The sequence below is a fragment of the Gymnoscopelus braueri genome (assembly GCF_963280865.1).
Source record: "Gymnoscopelus braueri genome assembly, chromosome: 15".
Lineage (NCBI taxonomy): Eukaryota > Metazoa > Chordata > Actinopteri > Myctophiformes > Myctophidae > Gymnoscopelus > Gymnoscopelus braueri.
The window spans coordinates 30,345,240-30,364,045 of record NC_137620.1 but is presented as its reverse complement, the minus strand read 5'-3'; the positions used below and the strand labels follow the sequence as shown (position 1 = coordinate 30,364,045).

Below are 18,806 nucleotides of genomic sequence, written 5' to 3'. Positions count from 1 at the left end.
AGACTGAGGAACGAGACTGACATACACACGAGGGGTGATTACAAATCAGATACAGCAGGGGCAAACAGAAACATAGAACCAAGAATACTAAACCAGGGAACAAAATACATAGAAATACAAAACTAGAAACTATAATCAATAACAAAGTCTGTGACTGTGACACAAAGAGCTTGAGGATGGATGGAATAATTCAAAGAAATATAAGTTGTAATTAAAGTAATTATAATTATAGTCAAATCTATAATTAGATTTGACAGACAGTAGATTCAACTGGGGAACGTGCCATAACCAATGAGATAAGAGGATGGAAAAAGGCTTGAATCCCAGCACCACTGAGCCCTGACACCTATCTGACATCTGCTAATGCTATCAATGCACCTTCCCATACAAGTACTCAGTGGTGAAAAAAGTACTCTAATTTTGTACTTAAGTAAGAGTATCAATACTGCAATGTAGAAACACTCAGTTACAAGTAAAAGTCCGGTAATCAAAATTTACTTGAGTAAAAGTACAAAAGTATAGGCATCAAAATATACTTTTACTTAAGTTATCATATGTCTAAAATGTATAAAAAATCTTTTGAAAATAGCAGATCTACAAGTTCACAATGCGTTGCGATGCAACGCGTTGTGAGCTTGTAGACTTTGACTATTTTCAAATAGCCAAAGTTGAAATAGGGCTGAAGTGGTTAATGTCTGTTTTGTAATAATAATGAAAATCTACAACGTAACTACCGTAGTTACCGTAGTAACTAAAGTTTTCAAATAATTGTAGTGGACACACAAGCGCATCTTCTTTGCTAGATTAACAGCAGCAAAGAAGATGGAGGCTACGAGGTGGAAACCCCCTCAGATACCTTAACATTTCGCCAATGGGCTCTAACCTTTTTAGATATAGTATATCTAAAACTGTCAACGGCGAAATTACACGGAGCAAGCGAGAGAAACGTTAACGCATGGTCCAGCATTACAGTTAAGCTTAAGGTCATGATTTAGGCTGTCCTTACACAGTGGTATAACATTGCATGGGTATGCATGGTGTCTGGCCCTTGCTTTTTGTGGCATCGTTGGTCCTGGGAGGGGTGGGTGGGTTTGCTTATTATTATTTTTCTCTTTCTTGATCCTTAGTTGTGTTAGTTTTAAGTTGTGTATGTGTTGTATGTATATGTATCTTGTTTTCGTTACGTTTAAAAAATTAAAAAATCATGATGCATCTATGCATACTGGCATAATTGTATTGCTGTTGTGATATGATGAATAAAAGCAATTGATAAAAAAAAAAAAAAAATGGTAGTGGAGTAAAAGTACAATATTTGTATTTGTATACTTTTTATTGTCCTGAGATGTAGTGGAGTAGAAGTAAGTAAAACCTTTCTTTAATTTGTGCACTGGTGTCAGCTTGTAGATCTGTGTCTACGAATAGAGCCTATTCGGTGTGCTAACAGTGGAACAAATGCACTGATAACCTGAACCTCAAGTCAAACCCATACTAACCAAAATATGTCACAATTAGATTTGTCCTCTCCTTCTCCAAATTTAACTACGATGAATATATCAATAACCAATCATAGCCTTCTTCTTCACTTACAGTATAAAGACACTTATTGCAGTCATGACAAGCAAACTCAGGACCATACAGCAATACAGAGCGCACAAGGACAGGCATATCAAAAGTTACATCTATCCACAAATAACCACCACACACAGATTAGATTACCAGAAACAAGACAGACCAGTTCATACCTACAGTAGGACAAACAGATAATATCACAATCGTAACCACTGTTAAAAAAAGAGACAAATATGCCCTCCGTACAGGTACCTTCCTATTACAAACTACACCCAAGCCAACAACCTCCTCGGCAGCACAAACTGCAGAGAAACCGCTTATGGCATTGCTTCAGTATCCTCCTGACATCAATGCAAAACGGTTCCAAAATCATAATGTCAGTAGCTGGCTGCAGAAGCAGCTGCAGCACTGATGCAAACTGAAACTGCTGCATCATCATTGCTGAACACAGATCGCCTACAGAATATAGAACAGGAAACAGCATATCAATGACAAACTCTGGGAGCATCAGCCATGACATCAATACCTTCATCATCATCCTCATTAAAGTTACTATCTTTATTGCAGACAACACAGACAACCACAACCATTGCAGCTCTAAGACTGGACAAAAGACAACATTGTATAGCACACCATCTTTTAGAACCCTGGATTCAGTTCTACAAAGATTTCAGGTGTGATGGCTGGTCAAACCAAATCCCTCATGGCAATGTTCCTAGTTATGGACCATAGTACTTTAACCACTTTCAACCGGCATCCCTATTTTGGGCATGTCATTATGCAGTAGTTAACCATTTTCAAACATTTTCAAAAATATCACAAATAGCTGAACTGCAAGCTTGTGGATCGGCAATTTGCGCAGTGCAACACCATCATACAACAAAGTATAAGATAGGGCTTAAGTGGTTAACATCTCCCACTACTATGACTGCGGTTCAGATATTTTCAATTGTTGTCCCCCCTTCATCCTATCCTAGGATCCCGGACTTGCGAGGAGCAACGTTGCTCCGATCCGCACCAGACTTGGCACAAGCACATGAGAATAGTCATACCAGGGGCCACAGCACACCGTTGATCCAATCCGCACCAAACTTGGCACAAACACTGTTCAGGGGACTGCCATGACAATAGTTTGACCAGGGGCCACGTCACAGGCCCCCGGGCGCCACAAGCACACCATTTACATTACCATAACTATGGATATATAGTTGTAAAAATCATTCTAACTACACCACAACTATAATGACGACAGTGGTAAATGATAACTATATGATAGTTATAGTGCTTGGTGTGGAAGGGTTTCATTCATTTTTAGGATAAACAGCAGTATCAATCAATCTTCAGTGAGCCAGCTACCCAAAACACTGTTATGTCGATGAAAAGTGATAATTTCCAACACTCTTGACAGTCATGCTGTTTTTTGTTTGTCAAGCATACAGTATGGCATACTTTATGCTTGGCAGGCACATACTGAGGAGCACATACTGAGGAGTATGCAGTGAAATAATGTATCATTCAGTGAATGATGTCACTAGTAATAATTATGGTGGTAAAAAGACCGGCATTTTATGTATCAGGGCTACACCCCCATAAAGCAGTTATATTTATTGTGCATGGCATTGTACACTCACTAGAATGACAGTATACTGTAGCAGTTATTTGGATATCATGATCAGCAGGTGCCACAATTGATTTAACCAACATAACCTTTAGCAGAGACAGTAGCCTATGTGTGGATTTGTGTGGCCTTAAGAATGCCATTCAATGGAATAAGGTATGATGTTGCCAAGCCACTTCATAAACGATTTAGATGTCAGTACTGTCTAGTAGTAACCTTGAACCTGCGGAGGGTCAAATTTGGATACTCTACTGATGACGTACAGTATGACATGTTTTGGAAGCCAATAATTCAAGAACAAGACTTATTGTTTTCCAAACCAATTCTGCATCTGAACTCTGCAAAATGAAGGATGATGAAATGATCAAACTTGTGTCTGAGATGCTTTGCATGGTGTTACAGTATAACAAGTTTCAAACATTTTGAACAAGGAAACAGTTTTAACAAGAGGGATAAACCGTTTGTATTACTGACACACCTTTGAAACTGAGGACAAAGAAGATTCTCAGACTTCCTGCGTGACTATTTCAAGGAACTGACACAGGTGATAGCTATCCTTTGTTTGGCCTTTACTAATGTGATGTCATAAGATTTCTGAAAATTGTCACCACTACGTGATGCTACTTCACCCATATATAAGTTCTTACTGAAAGTGCTGTCACTAAAGAGGTGCACCGCAATCAACCAACTCACTTGACTGGGATTTTGAATATATAGCATAACGGAATATAAATACATATTATAAACGGGCTCAATTCATGAACTGTGACTTTCTTGACGTTTTCTCATTTTGAGTAAGTACACCTTTTATATTACACAGGTTTTAGTATCAGATGCTTTTCTTCCTAAAATTGAAAGGGTATAGGTATGTAACCTATACACACACATTTACTTAATGTTGGGTACCCTTGAAGTTCCCACAGGGTTTTGGGAAAGATGTAGTCATTCTTGTTATAATAATAATTGTGGACAAGTAGTTTTTACCAAAGTAAATTATACCCTACATTCAGAACCTATTTGTTAGCAAAGTAGTGGCCAAATTAACCCTAATATTTACTTTGACATATTACAATGTCACTCACTGAAAATAACAGATTTGCAACGTTTTCTTTTCATACAATTAAGTATAATTTGGCTTTTAATATTCCAGTTCGAAATATATCAGTACGAAAACAATTTATTTCACAATGAAAACGAATTTTAAAGAAAAAATACCATGTCATTTTTACATTATTTATAATTTTGTATTTTTTATATTAATGTTATAACATCTTTAAAATGTTTGTGAATTATTTGGGCGCCCGCTTGCAATACCCTCGCGGTCCACCAGTGGGCCTTGACCCTGGCTGCTTTAGAAAGTAATATTCATGTTAACAAGTCAGTGATATAATTCGCCCTGCACTTTCTCAATTATAATTTTCTATTCAGTGACACAAAGATGTGTACATTTTGTGTCTGGAGGCCATTCATTTAACATGAATTATAACCCTAACCCACTCAACTCCCTCCCCTCTGTTAATCCATACATATTGGTGTTACAAACTATTACATGAAGCATGTTATTTAGCTTATTTAGACAGGGGGTGATTTAGGCCCATGTTTATTTATCTCAGTAGATTTTAAACTTGTGTGCGTCACTTTTTGATCTCGCCACTTAAACGCACGAAAGATAGCACTGTGCCTTGCGGGGCGCAACCTTATTCTAACGGCACCTGACACTCTGATTGGTTTGATTAATATAACGCCCAAATCACACCCAGGACTAATTCAGGTCCATTTAGCGCTTTGCACTCTGATTTTTTTGCATATTCAAAATAGCAAAATAGTGCTGGGACACACCCACCTGACACAAGTTAAGACCAAGCACCAGGTGTTAAGTTGCATCCTCAAAATAGGGTCCTATTTCTGATATCTGCTAAGTGATGTCTCACCTGCACAAGAGATTGTGATTCTATATCTGTTGCTACTTTTAATCTGCTGCAAAATATATCTCTACCTGCACAAGAAGCATTTCTGCCTCATTTTATTACTATTAACCAATATTTATATTTGACATTGCTCATACTATATTATTGATATTTGACACTTGCCTTTTTGTTATCTGACTTTGTTTTCTTTGTTTCTTTCCGTCTCTATTCTTGATCCTCTTCTTGAAACAGTAAAATGTTGGGAGTTTGTATGAGAAAGAATTTAATCCGCAAATGTTTTTTAAACTTTTGTAAAATCTGAATCTAGTGCTAATCATTATGGAAAATACAGTAATCTTTACATTGAAATCAGATATGTAACAAATATTCCCACAATGTTATCATTTTGTAATAGATCTTCTCTCTACATGTTGTGAAGCCAATTAGTGTTGTTTTGTATGATATTCCTGTTTTTTTATTTGTAGATTCAAAAGGACACAGGATGGGGTTTGGACCAATACTAACAAACTTGTTCATTCTTATGGGTAAGTTGATTTATGAGATAATAAGTTCCCCTATTAACAAATGCTCTTATTTACAATTTATTTTATTTTGTATTCCATGCAAAGTGGTGTGCACTGATTTAGCTACCACACAATCATCAACAACTGTAGGATCATTATCAAACACAACAAATAAAACCACATCTGAAGCATCAAACACAACTAATGCAACCACATCTGCAGCATCAAATGCAGCTAATGCAACCTTCTTATTAATGATATATTAAGGCCTGCACAAGTATTGATATGAATGTTTTATTTTTACAGTGGTTTTGGTGCCGGCTCAAGCAGACAGCCACACCACCACAGCAACATCTTCAACAACAATCAATACGAATTCACCAGCAGGTACTACTATTTCATCAACAATAATTTAAATGGTACCTCAAATGTATAAAACTGTGAAGACCAAATTGGGCGGACTTGCCTGTGGGGGCCAAGATTAAGCCCATTAGGGGGAGGGTCAGATCCATATCTTTAGAGGCAGCAAATATTTGGTGGGTATCGCAGCCTTACAGACATTCTTAAACTAAATTAATTGGTAATTAAAATTGTCTATACTGGCAATATTAGCATTATACAATTCCACTCACAAATACAGCACCAGTCAATGCAACTACATACATACAACTACATCATACCCATGTAGTAGTTTATAATGGCATATTGTTATATATCACATTTCACAAGACATTGTACTTGTAGATAATAGAAATGAATTGGCAGAAAATGCTTTAACAAGTCTTAACTTTATATTCAAGTCACAGCGGCTTCCACACCGGCTTCCTCACCAGTTACCGTGGCTTCCACACCGAGTTCCTCACCAGTCACGGCGGCTTCCTCACCGACTTCCTCACCAGTCACGGCGGCTTCCACACTGGCTTCCTCACCAGTCACGGCGGCTTCCACACCGACTTCCTCACCAGTCACCGCGGCTTCCACACCGACTTCCTCACCAGTCACGGCGGCTTCCTCACCAGTTACCGTGGCTTCCACACCGACTTCCTCACCAGTCACGGCGGCTTCCTCACCAGTCACGGCGGCTTCCACACCGGCTTCCTCACCAGTCACCGCGGCTTCCACACCGACTTCCTCACCAGTCACGGCGGCTTCCACACTGACTTCCTCACCAGTCACGGCGGCTTCCTCACCGACTTCCTCACCAGTCACGGCGGCTTCCACACAGACTTCCTCACCAGTCACGGCGGCTTCCTCACCGACTTCCTCACCAGTCACGGCGGCTTCCACACCGACTTCCTCACCAGTCACGGCAGGTTCCTCACCGACTTCCTCACCAGTCACGGCGGCTTCCACACAGACTTCCTCACCAGTCACGGCAGGTTCCTCACCGACATCCTCACCAGTCACGGCGGCTTCCACACCGACTTCCTCACCAGTCACGGCGGCTTCCACACCGACTTCCTCACCAGTCACGGCGGCTTCCTCACCGACTTCCTCACCAGTCATGGCGGGTTCCTCACCGACTTCCTCACCAGTCACGGCGGCTTCCACACCGACTTCCTCACCAGTCACGGCGGCTTCCACACCGACTTCCTCACCAGTCATGGCGGGTTCCTCACCGACTTCCTCACCAGTCACGGCGGCTTCCACACCGACTTCCTCACCAGTCACGGCGGCTTCCACACCGACTTCCTCACCAGTCACGGCGGCTTCCTCACCGACTTCCTCACCAGTCATGGCGGGTTCCTCACCGACTTCCTCACCAGTCACGGCGGCTTCCTCACCGACTTCCTCACCAGTCACGGCGGGTTCCTCACCGACTTCCTCACCAGTCACGGCGGCTTCCACACCGACTTCCTCACCAGTCACGACGGCTTCCTCACCGACTTCCTCACCAGTCACGGCGGCTTCCTCACCGACTTCCTCACCAGTCACGGCGGCTTCCACACCGACTTCCTCACCAGTCACGGCGGGTTCCTCACCGACTTCCTCACCAGTCACGGCGGCTTCCACACCGACTTCCTCACCAGTCACGGCGGGTTCCTCACCGACTTCCTCACCAGTCACGGCGGCTTCCACACCGACTTCCTCACCAGCCACGGCGGCTTCCTCACTGACTTCCTCACCAGTTACGGCGGCTTCCACACCGACTTCCTCACCAGTCACGGCGGCTTCTTCACCGACTTCCTCACCAGTCACGGCGGGTTCCTCACCGACTTCCTCACCAGTCACGGCGGCTTCCACACCGACTTCCTCACCAGTCACGGCGGCTTCCTCACCGACTTCCTCACCAGTCACGGCGGCTTCCACACCGACTTCCTCAGCAGTCACGGCGGCTTCCTCACCGGCTTCCTCACCAGTCACCGCGGCTTCCACAACGACTTCCTCACCAGTCACGGCGGCTTCCACACTGACTTCCTCACCAGTCACGGCGGCTTCCTCACCGACTTCCTCACCAGTCACGGCGGCTTCCACACAGACTTCCTCACCAGTCACGGCGGCTTCCTCACCGACTTCCTCACCAGTCACGGCGGCTTCCACACCGACTTCCTCACCAGTCACGGCGGCTTCCTCACCGACTTCCTCACCAGTCACGGCGGCTTCCACACCGACTTCCTCACCAGTCACGGCGGGTTCCTCACCGACTTCCTCACCAGTCACGGCGGCTTCCACACCAACTTCCTCACCAGTCACGGCGGCTTCCTCACTGACTTCCTCACCAGTTACGGCGGCTTCCACACCGACTTCCTCACCAGTCACGGCGGCTTCTCCACCGACTTCCTCACCAGTCACGGCGGGTTCCTCACCGACTTCCTCACCAGTCACGGCGGCTTCCACACCGACTTCCTCACCAGTCACGGCGGGTTCCTCACCGACTTCTTCACCAGTCACGGCGGCTTCCACACCGACTTCCTCAGCAGTCACGGCGGTTTCCTCACCGGCTTCCTCACCAGTCACGGCGGCTTCCACACCGACTTCCTCATCAGTCACGGCGGGTTCCTCACCGGCTTCCTCAACAGTCACGGCGGGTTCCTCACCGACTTCCTCACCAGTCACGGCGGCTTCCACACCGACTTCCTCACCAGTCACGGCGGCTTCCTCACCGACTTCCTCACCAGTTACGGCGGCTTCCACACAGACTTCCTCACCAGTCACGGCGGCTTCCTCATCGACTTCCTCACCAGTTACGGCGGCTTCCACACCGACTTCCTCACCAGTCACGGCGGGTTCCTCACCGACTTCTTCACCAGTCACGGCGGCTTCTTCACCGACTTCCTCACCAGTCACGGCGGTTTCCTCACCGGCTTCCTCACCAGTCACGGCGGCTTCCACACCGACTTCCTCACCAGTCACGGCGGCTTCCTCACCGACTTCCTCACCAGTCACGGCGGCTTCCACACCGACTTCCTCACCAGTCACGGCGGCTTCCACACCGACTTCCTCACCAGTCACGGCGGCTTCCTCACCGACTTCCTCACCAGTTACGGCGGCTTCCACACCGACTTCCTCACCAGTCACGGCGGCTTCCTCATCGACTTACTCACCAGTTACGCCGGGTTCCTCACCGACTTCCTCACCAGTCACGGCGGGTTCCTCACCGACTTCCTCACCAGTCACGGCGGGTTCCTCACCGACCTCCTCACCAGTCACGGCGGCTTCCACACCGACTTCCTCACCAGTCACGGCGGCTTCCTCACCGACTTCCTCACCAGTCACGGCGGCTTCCACACCGACTTCCTCATCAGTCATGGCGGCTTCCACACCGACTTCCTCACCAGTCACGGCGGCCTCACCGACTTCCTCACCAGTCACGGTGGTTTCCTCACCGACTTCCTCACCAGTCACGGCGGCTTCCTCACCGACTTCCTCACCAGTCACGGCGGGTTCCTCACCGACTTCCTCACCAGTCACGGCGGGTTCCTCACCGACTTCCTCACCAGTCACGGCGGCTTCCTCACCGACTTCCCCACCAGTCACGGTGGGTTCCACACTGACTTCCTCACCAGTCACGGCGCCTTCCTCACCGACTTCCTCACCAGTCACGGCGGCTTCCACACCGACTTCCTCACCAGTCACGTCGGGTTCCTCACCGACTTCCTCACCAGTCACGGCGGCTTCCACACCGACTTCCTCACCAGTCACGGCGGCTTCCTCACCGACTTCCTCACCAGTCACGGCGGCCTCAACGACTTCCTCACCAGTCACGGCGGCTTCCACACCGACTTCCTCACCAGTCACGGCGGCTTCCTCACCGACTTCCTCACCAGTCACGGCGGCCTCAACGACTTCCTCACCAGTCACGGCGGCTTCCACACCAACTTCCTCACCAGTCACGGCGGCTTCCTCACCGACTTCCTCACCAGTCACGGCGGCTTCCACACCGACTTCCTCACCAGTCACGGCGGCTTCCTCACCGACTTCCTCACCAGTCACGGCGGGTTCCTCACCGACTTCCTCACCAGTCACGGCGGCTTCCTCACCGACTTCCTCACCAGTCACGGCGGTTTCCACACCAGTCACGGCGGCTTCCACACCAGTCACGGTGGCTTCCACACCAGTCACGGCGGCTTCCACACCGACATCCTCACCAGTCACGGCGGCTTCCTCACCGACTTCCTCACCAGTCACGGCGGCCTCAACGACTTCCTCACCAGTCACGGCGGCTTCCAGACCAACTTCCTCACCAGTCACGGCGGCTTCCTCACCGACTTCCTCACCAGTCACGGCGGCTTCCACACCGACTTCCTCACCAGTCACGGCGGCTTCCTCACCGACTTCCTCACCAGTCACGGCGGCCTCAACGACTTCCTCACCAGTCACGGCGGCTTCCACACCGACTTCCTCACCAGTCACGGCGGCTTCCTCACCGACTTCCTCACCAGTCACGGCGGCCTCAACGACTTCCTCACCAGTCACGGCGGCTTCCACACCAACTTCCTCACCAGTCACGGCGGCTTCCTCACCGACTTCCTCACCAGTCACGGCGGCTTCCACACCGACTTCCTCACCAGTCACGGCGGCTTCCTCACCGACTTCCTCACCAGTCACGGCGGGTTCCTCACCGACTTCCTCACCAGTCACGGCGGCTTCCTCACCGACTTCCTCACCAGTCACGGCGGTTTCCACACCAGTCACGGCGGCTTCCACACCAGTCACGGTGGCTTCCACACCAGTCACAGCGGTTTCCACACCGGCTGCCACACCAGTCACGGCGGCTTCCACAACAACGGCTCCCACACCAGTCACGACATCCCCAAGTAAAACAAACTTTATCACTAACTAGATTGAATGAACTACTCGGTTCAACACTAAGTCAATAAAACTGCAACAAGTATAAACTGTTTCTACCCACTATGCACCAATTGCAGCTACAACACCTGCACCACCAGCAGAGCCAAAGGTTGAGTTGGTATTCAACATACAACAAAACTTCACACCAGAGCTTGCAAACACATCCTCACCCGCATTCCAGAGCTTAGCAACCAAAGTAGCTTCAGAGGTAAGTCCATTATTATGATGTACAGCCTGTCAATAAAACGTTCCCTATATATCTTCAGGGATTCCTCCTATCATGAATGTTATTATAATATTGATCTCTGGCAAAGATACAATATTGACATCTAAAGAGTTTTACAAACACAGGATAATATGATGTTATTACCCAAAGTTCCATGTACTGTATGGAAATGTTTTGCTTGTTTTGTACAATTCTCAAGTAACAATCTTTATTTTTACATACATTTTAATAATTAGCTGCCTCCGGCTTTAAACATGTTCTCAAGAACATTCTTATTCATTAATTAAATATAAATCTATTTATCATGAAACATGAAATGATCTTGGTGGAATAATGAGGATTCTTTTACTGTTAGTCTGGAATATTTTTTTATTTTTCAATGACTGAATCTTTGTTTGTTTACAGATGGACAAAGTCTATAAAACTAAATTTGCTAATTTCAATCGCACTGTTGTAACAGGCTTCAGGTATGCACCAATGGTATTTACTGTATCAAGTTTTAATTTTGTATTAATTGATTAACATATAATTGATTTGTACCATTAATGTAAATAACACAAATATTAATGTAGTAAAATAATAATAATAATAATAAAGTCATTAAAAAAACCTTTCCAACATCACTTTTACAGCTCAGGATCAGTGAAGGTGGACGCTGAGTTAATATTCAACCAAGTGGCAAATGCTACACCTCCAAATGCCTCTGCTGTGATTGATACTCTGGTGGTGGCTGTATCCAGCAATAATTTCTCCTTTCCTGTGAACTCATCATCTATTGATGCCACTGGTAAGAATGGTTGACTCAACAGATAAAAGCTCAGTATGTATAATGACATGTTTAATGAACAATGACATTCATTATTTTCTTCTTATTAATAGCCTGCACAAGTACTGATATGAATGTTTTATTTTTACAGTGGTTATGACGCCAACTGCAGCACCCACCACAGCAGCACCTTCAACAACAATCAATCTGATTTCAACAGGAGGTACTGTTGCGTTTCTGCCATATTCCTTTGGTGATTTTTCGATTGCGACTGAAAATGGTGAAAGATCAAGATCAACAGACAATCAAGTGTCTTGCAGAAAACTTTGGGCCATACTGCAAATATCTATAATATTGAATGTCTTATTTCTTTTTGCCATGTTGCTTTCAGCTATCATTTTGAGACAAGTTGATTTTTACATTAATCTCACAACTTCAATTCAGTTTTCTCCTCATTGAGTGTTGAGGCCCTTTGCCGATATGCTACTGACCACAGTTCACCTTGAGGTTCTGCTCACTGCTGGGCCTATGTCTGGATCACCAGGCTCACTAGTTGTTGTTTAGTGCTGATACTAAGCCCTTCAACTGCATCCTCCATGCCATGTCTGATGTGCTGGGGGCTTCTCTGGCAAGTCAATGACACCAGCTGAGGTAGCTGAAATTGTTATATTCCTCAAACGAATCTCAGTTTACTTAGAACATAATATTATGCGAATTCTTCCGATTCTGATTTGCCACTGGAGTCCACATTTGTAGTGGGTCCTAATAGGTTTTCCCGGGGGACATTAAAACCATGAACACTCCAAAACCTGAACTAACTAGCACACTTCAGTCTGAAGTGTACATAAAGTGTCTCGATAAAAAAACTATAATCAGTGCTCCTCGAAGCACAGGTCTCCGCCAGGTCAGATAGGTTGTTGTGGGCCAGCAATGTTCGGAATTTGCCAATTAGGATGGAATAGGAAAAATCGGACGGAAGCATCTTGATCACTTGACTACAGAGATTTGTACCGATTTGCATGATTGGACAAAATTTGTAGGAGTAATATAAAAAAGAAAAGTATTGCAAAAATCAGCCTCCTGGTGGCGCAATAATAGGGTGGCATTTGTTCCTCAATGTAGTGCGAATGTGCATGCAAAGTTTCACCGCAATCGGTTCATGATTTGCGGCATTTTGTTGAAAACGGGCCACTCCTGCAAACGTTAGATGTCAATCTTAGCCAATCAGGATGGAATATGAAAAATCAAACAGATCGGTCTTGATCACATGACTATAGAGATCACGTGTACCGATTTGCATGAAATTTTGATAAAATCTGAAGGCTTAATATCCAAAAATGTGTTTTACATAAGTCGGCCTCCTGGTGGCGCTATAAAAGGCAGATGTGAAAAATGCAGAGAAAAGGGTTTTCCTTGGCCTCAAGGGAGTGCACATACAGTTTTACACAGATCTGTGCAGTTATAGGTAAAAATACAAATCGGCCTGTTATAGCGCCACCATGAGGCTGATTTGAACATTTTCAAGTGGCATTTCTTCCTAGGCCTAGTGTGAATGTGCGTGCACAATTTCACGGACATTGCATGCTGTGTTCATGATTTGAGGCATTTTGTTCAAAACTGAGTACTCCTGCAAACTTTGGAAGCCAATTTTAGCCAATCAGGATGGAATATGAAAAATGTGAAAGACGTGTTTCGTTTAATGACTATAGAGATACTGTGTACCGATTTGCAGGATTTTTGAACAAAATCTGTAGGAGTACTGTCCAAAAATGTGTTTTGCACAAATGAAATCGGCCTCCTGGTGGCTCTATAAAAGGCCCATGTGAAAAAATTGGGGCAGAGGTTCTGCTCTGGCATCCAGGGAGTGTGTGTGCACAGTTTTGCTGGGATCAAGCCAACGGTGGCAGAGATTAGCTGTTCACAGACACACACACACACACACAGACGGACGGACGGACGGACGGACGGACAGGGGGTAAAACATACCCTTGCCATGCCTTTCGGCCTGGCGGAGACAAAAAACTACTATAACCCACTGCTGCATCTGCTACTGCTGCCTGCACTAACATGTACCTCACCCCCTAGCCCTAGCTCACCCCTCCAGCACTAAATAGTTTTTCTTTGGACTCTACTTATGTGACCTTTTACATCGTTGTTGACTAGGTTTAATGACATTTACTCTCATCTTGCACTTTGTAAGTTGCTCTGGAGAGTTATAAGTACTTTTTGTCTCTGCCAGGCCGAAAGGCATGACGAGAGAGTATGTTTTACCCTCCGTCCGTCCGTCCGTCCGTCCGTCCGTCCGTCCTGTCTGTGTGTTAGCAGCTAATCTCCGGCACCGTTGGCCCGGTCACTGCGAAACTGTGCACACACACTCCCTGGATGCCAATTCAGAACCTCTGCCTCCAATTTTTCACATGGGCCTGTTATAGCGCCACCTGGAGGCCGATTTGTGAAAAACCATTTTTTTACATTACTCCTACAGATTTTATCCAATCGTCATGCAAATCGGTACACAGTATCTCTATAGTCATGTGATCAACACAGATCTGTCCAATTTCCCATATTCCATCCTCATTGGCTAAGGTTCGCTTCCAAAATCTGCAGGATTGGTCCGTTTTGAACAAAATGCCTCAAATCATGAACGCAGCTTGCAATTTCCGTAAAATTTCACAAACACATTCCCACTAGGCCAAGGAAGAAATGCCACCCTTTTTCACATTGGCCTGTTATAGCGCCACCAGCAGGTCTAATTTAGCGAAACACATTTTTGGAACAAAATGCCTCAAATCATGAATGCAGTGTCCGATTGCCGTGAACGACCTAAGAATAAATGTCACCCTTTTCACATTGGCCTATTATAGCGCCACCAGGAGGCCACAATAACGTACCTGACCTGGCGGAGACCTGTGCTCCGAGGAGCACTTTTTCTAGTTTTTTTTATCAAGCCACTTTGTTCAATTCAGACTGGGGTGTGAGTCATATAGGTTCTGGAGTAACCGCATAATCTGAACGACTCGGCGCGGCCACCGCACTCCCTCGAGTCCTTGCCGATGCCCACGCTGAGTTTGAAGTCGTTCGGTCCCATGGACAACCGGATCTCCGTATATGCCTCCATATGGTTAGATATACAGTATGGTATGGTATATTTGTTTATTTGTCTGCCTTAAAGGAGGAGTTCACCCAAAAAATTACTTATTTTCTATCAATTACACACCCCATGAAGCCTTGATTTCATGGATTTATTTTTGTTTTTGTGGCATTCCTAAGATAATAATTTGATGACCGTGTGTATTTCCGGTAGGAGACACAAATAATCTACTTTGTGTCTCCTACCGGATACATTAGCCGGTAGGAGACGGGAATTAAATGATTAGCTTAGGAATGCGACAAAAACAAAAAAGAATCCATGGATTCAAGGCTTCATAGGGTGTGCAATTGATAGAAAATAAGTCATTTTTGGGGTGAACTCCTCCTTTAACGTCAGCTAGTCTTCCTGGCATCCAAGACATTAAAATACATGAACAAAAATATATACAATATCACAGTGTATTACAAAGAAATACTAAATAACACAAAATAAAATTGACATAAGTCAAGTATCACTTAAAAAGAGATGAGAGGGATACAACAGATTTAAAAAGTAGCACTATCAATCTGGTATGTAAGAAAATATGTTATTGTATGTTTTGAGTGTACAGTATATCAAAGTCAAAGTTTCCTTTTAAAACAGTCTTTTTCTCTGGTGTTACGAATCTCACTTGGAAGACTATTCCAAAAATACAATTGACCTATAAAATGCAGCTCTCTTCATGGAATTGGATTTTGGTAGAGGTAAAGTTATCTGTCCATCACTCGCCCCACGAGTGGAAATTGTGTGAATATCTGAGCAGCAAGTTGTATTATTATAAAACAAATAATAGGAGTCTGGGTGTTAATGGGTGTTAAGTCAGGGTATATATGATATGGTATAACCCCGGTGAGATAAAAAAAGTTTAATTATAATTGAATGCAATCTTGAGAGATTACACATAAAGAATTACACTTCCACTGCTATGGTTAGTGGCTGTCTTTTTACTGGGAACTGGGAATTAAAAACTCTCATGTCACCGTAAAGTAACATCCTGGCGAAAATAATTTGCCTGACATTAACCAATGTTGTTTTGTAGACTGTTCCACAGTAGCAGGCTACTGCTACTGTGATGAAATCTGTGTTCAATACAAAGACTGTTGTTCTGACTACATAACCACCTGTGTTGCATGTAAAACACATCTTACCGTACATCAAGCAAGACACTTGATTATCTGTCTGTCTGTCGAGCCTGGAAACCAGACAAATCTAACTTTGAAAAAAAAGAATTGCCCTCAGCAGATTTGGTCTAGCACCACTGAGTTGTGATTGGATTTCACTCCCTCCGAAGTAGTGAGGGCCCAATCAGAGGCATTTTCTTTTGAAATCCGCCCCTTGGAAAAGCAGGTTCCACACAGAGATCCGAGACTAATATCTACGCAGTGATATTAGTCTCAAAAGGAATGGGAATTCAGTAATGCGGACATGTGACAATCAACCCCCACAACAGTGAGACAACCATCCCCACCTGACCACCTGACAAAGTTGTTATGCTAGCTACCACATGACTTTAGCTAAGAACTGAAACATGGTATCAAATTGAAGCTATTAACTTCCTCTTTTAATAAGTGATTGGTTTTGAAATGTCTGATATCCTGCAAACGCTTTAACACAAACAGCACCAACATGAAAATTAACTTGGACCTATACAAATTATGCAACCAGCCAATGTAACTACAGCACCAGTTAACAAAACATTGTATGTGTGAAAGCTTTTTACACATGCTTAGTTTAGTCTCTTTTGTATACCACAAAATAATAACAATATAATGACTAATATTACATTCCTTCAGTATATCTTTACAATTTCTTTTTGTTTTTGTTGCTGTAAACGTATTTGGAGATGTGTGATCAGATAATGCTACTTTACCACAAGTTACTTCACAGCAAATCAATTTATTATTATTATTATTATTATTGTTGATGTTGTTGTTGTGTCAAATGCAGATTCAACAACAACTGGTCCAACAACAACTGGTCCAACAACAACTGGAGGTCCAACAACAACTGCAGGTCCAACAACAACTGCAGGTCCAACAACAACTGGAGGTCCAACAACAACTGGTCCAACAACAACTGGTCCAACAACAACTGGTCCAACAACAACTGCAGGTCCAACAACAACTGCAGGTCCAACAACAACTGGAGGTCCAACAACAACTGTTCCAACAACAACTGCAGGTCCAACAACAACTGTAGGTCCAACAACAACTGGTCCAACAACAACTGCAGGTCCAACAACAACTGGTCCAACAACAACTGCAGGTCCAACAACAACTGGCCCAACAACAACTACAGGTCCAACAACAACTGCAGGTCCAACAACAACTGGTCCAACAACAACTGCAGGTCCAACAACAACTGCAGGTCCAACAACAACTGCAGGTCCAACTACAACTGGAGGTCCAACAACAACTGGTCCAACAACAACTGCAGGTCCAACAACAACTGCAGGTCCAACTACAACTGCAGGTCCAACAACAACTGGTCCAACAACAACTACAGGTCCAACAACAACTGCAGGTCCAACAACAACTGGTCCAACAACAACTGCAGGTCCAACAACAACTGCAGGTCCAACAACAACTGCAGGTCCAACAACAACTGCAGGTCCAACAACAACTGGTCCAACAACAACTACAGGTCCAACAACAACTGGTCCAACAACAACTGCAGGTCCAACAACAACTGGAGGTCCAACAACAACTGGTCCAACAACAACTGCAGGTCCAACAACAACTGGAGGTCCAACAACAACTGGTCCAACAACAACTGCAGGTCCAACAACAACTGCAGGTCCAACAACAACTGGAGGTCCAACAACAACTGGAGGTCCAACAACAACTGGAGGTCCAACAACAACTGGTCCAACAACAACTGCAGGTCCAACAACAACTGCAGGTCCAACAACAACTGGAGGTCCAACAACAACTGGTCCAACAACAACTGCAGGTCCAACAACAACTGGTCCAATAACAACTACAGGTCCTACAACAACTACAGGTCCAACAACAACTGCTGGTCCAACAACAACTGCAGGCCCAACAACAACTGGAGGTCCAACAACAACTGGTCCAACAACAACTGCAGGTCCAACAACAACTGCAGGTCCAACAACAACTGCAGGTCCAACAACAATTGTAGGTCCAACAACAACTGGTCCAACAACAACTGCAGGTCCAACAACAACTGGAGGTCCAACAACAACTGGAGGTCAAACAACAACTGGTCCAACAACAACTGCAGGTCCAACAACAACTGCAGGTCCAACAACAACTGGTCCAACAACAACTGCAGGTCCAACAACAACTGCAGGTCCAACAACAACTGGAGGTCCAACAACAACTGGTCCAACAACAACTGCAGGTCCAACAACAACTACAGGTCCAACAACAACTGGTCCAACAACAACTGCAGGTCCAACAACAACTGCAGGTCCAACAACAACTGCAGGTCCAACAACAACTGCAGGTCCAACAACAACTTCTCCAACAACAACTGCAGGTCCAACAACAACTGGTCGAACAACAACTGCAGGTCCAACAACAACTTCTCCAACAACAACTGGAGGTCCAACAACAACTGCAGGTCCAACAACAACTGCAGGTCCAACAACAACTGGAGGTCCAACAACAACAACTGGTACAACAACTACTGGAGGCCCAACAACAACTGCAGGTCCAACAACAACTGCAGGTCCAACAACAACTGCAGGTCCAACAACAACTGGAGGACCAACAACAACTGGAAGTCCAACAACAACTGTAGCAACAA

The 18,806-nt window shown here is 44.9% G+C and overlaps 1 protein-coding gene across 1 annotated transcript in view; it reads left to right on the top strand.

Moving 5' to 3' along the window:
* The first annotated feature begins 3,858 nt into the window (after positions 1-3,858).
* The window catches only part of LOC308101480 (uncharacterized protein), a 90,202-nt gene continuing 75,254 nt past the window's right edge, over positions 3,859-18,806 (top strand). The window contains exons 1-9 of the mRNA XM_080450896.1: positions 3,859-3,981; positions 5,580-5,639; positions 5,925-6,005; positions 6,419-6,931; positions 6,976-6,997; positions 8,537-8,647; positions 10,751-10,876; positions 12,054-12,125; positions 16,980-18,431. Of these exons, the coding sequence (XP_080307022.1) occupies positions 5,597-5,639; positions 5,925-6,005; positions 6,419-6,931; positions 6,976-6,997; positions 8,537-8,647; positions 10,751-10,876; positions 12,054-12,125; positions 16,980-18,431 (2,420 nt within the window). The 5' untranslated portion in view covers positions 3,859-3,981; positions 5,580-5,596. The remainder of the gene's footprint in view (positions 3,982-5,579; positions 5,640-5,924; positions 6,006-6,418; positions 6,932-6,975; positions 6,998-8,536; positions 8,648-10,750; positions 10,877-12,053; positions 12,126-16,979; positions 18,432-18,806) is intronic.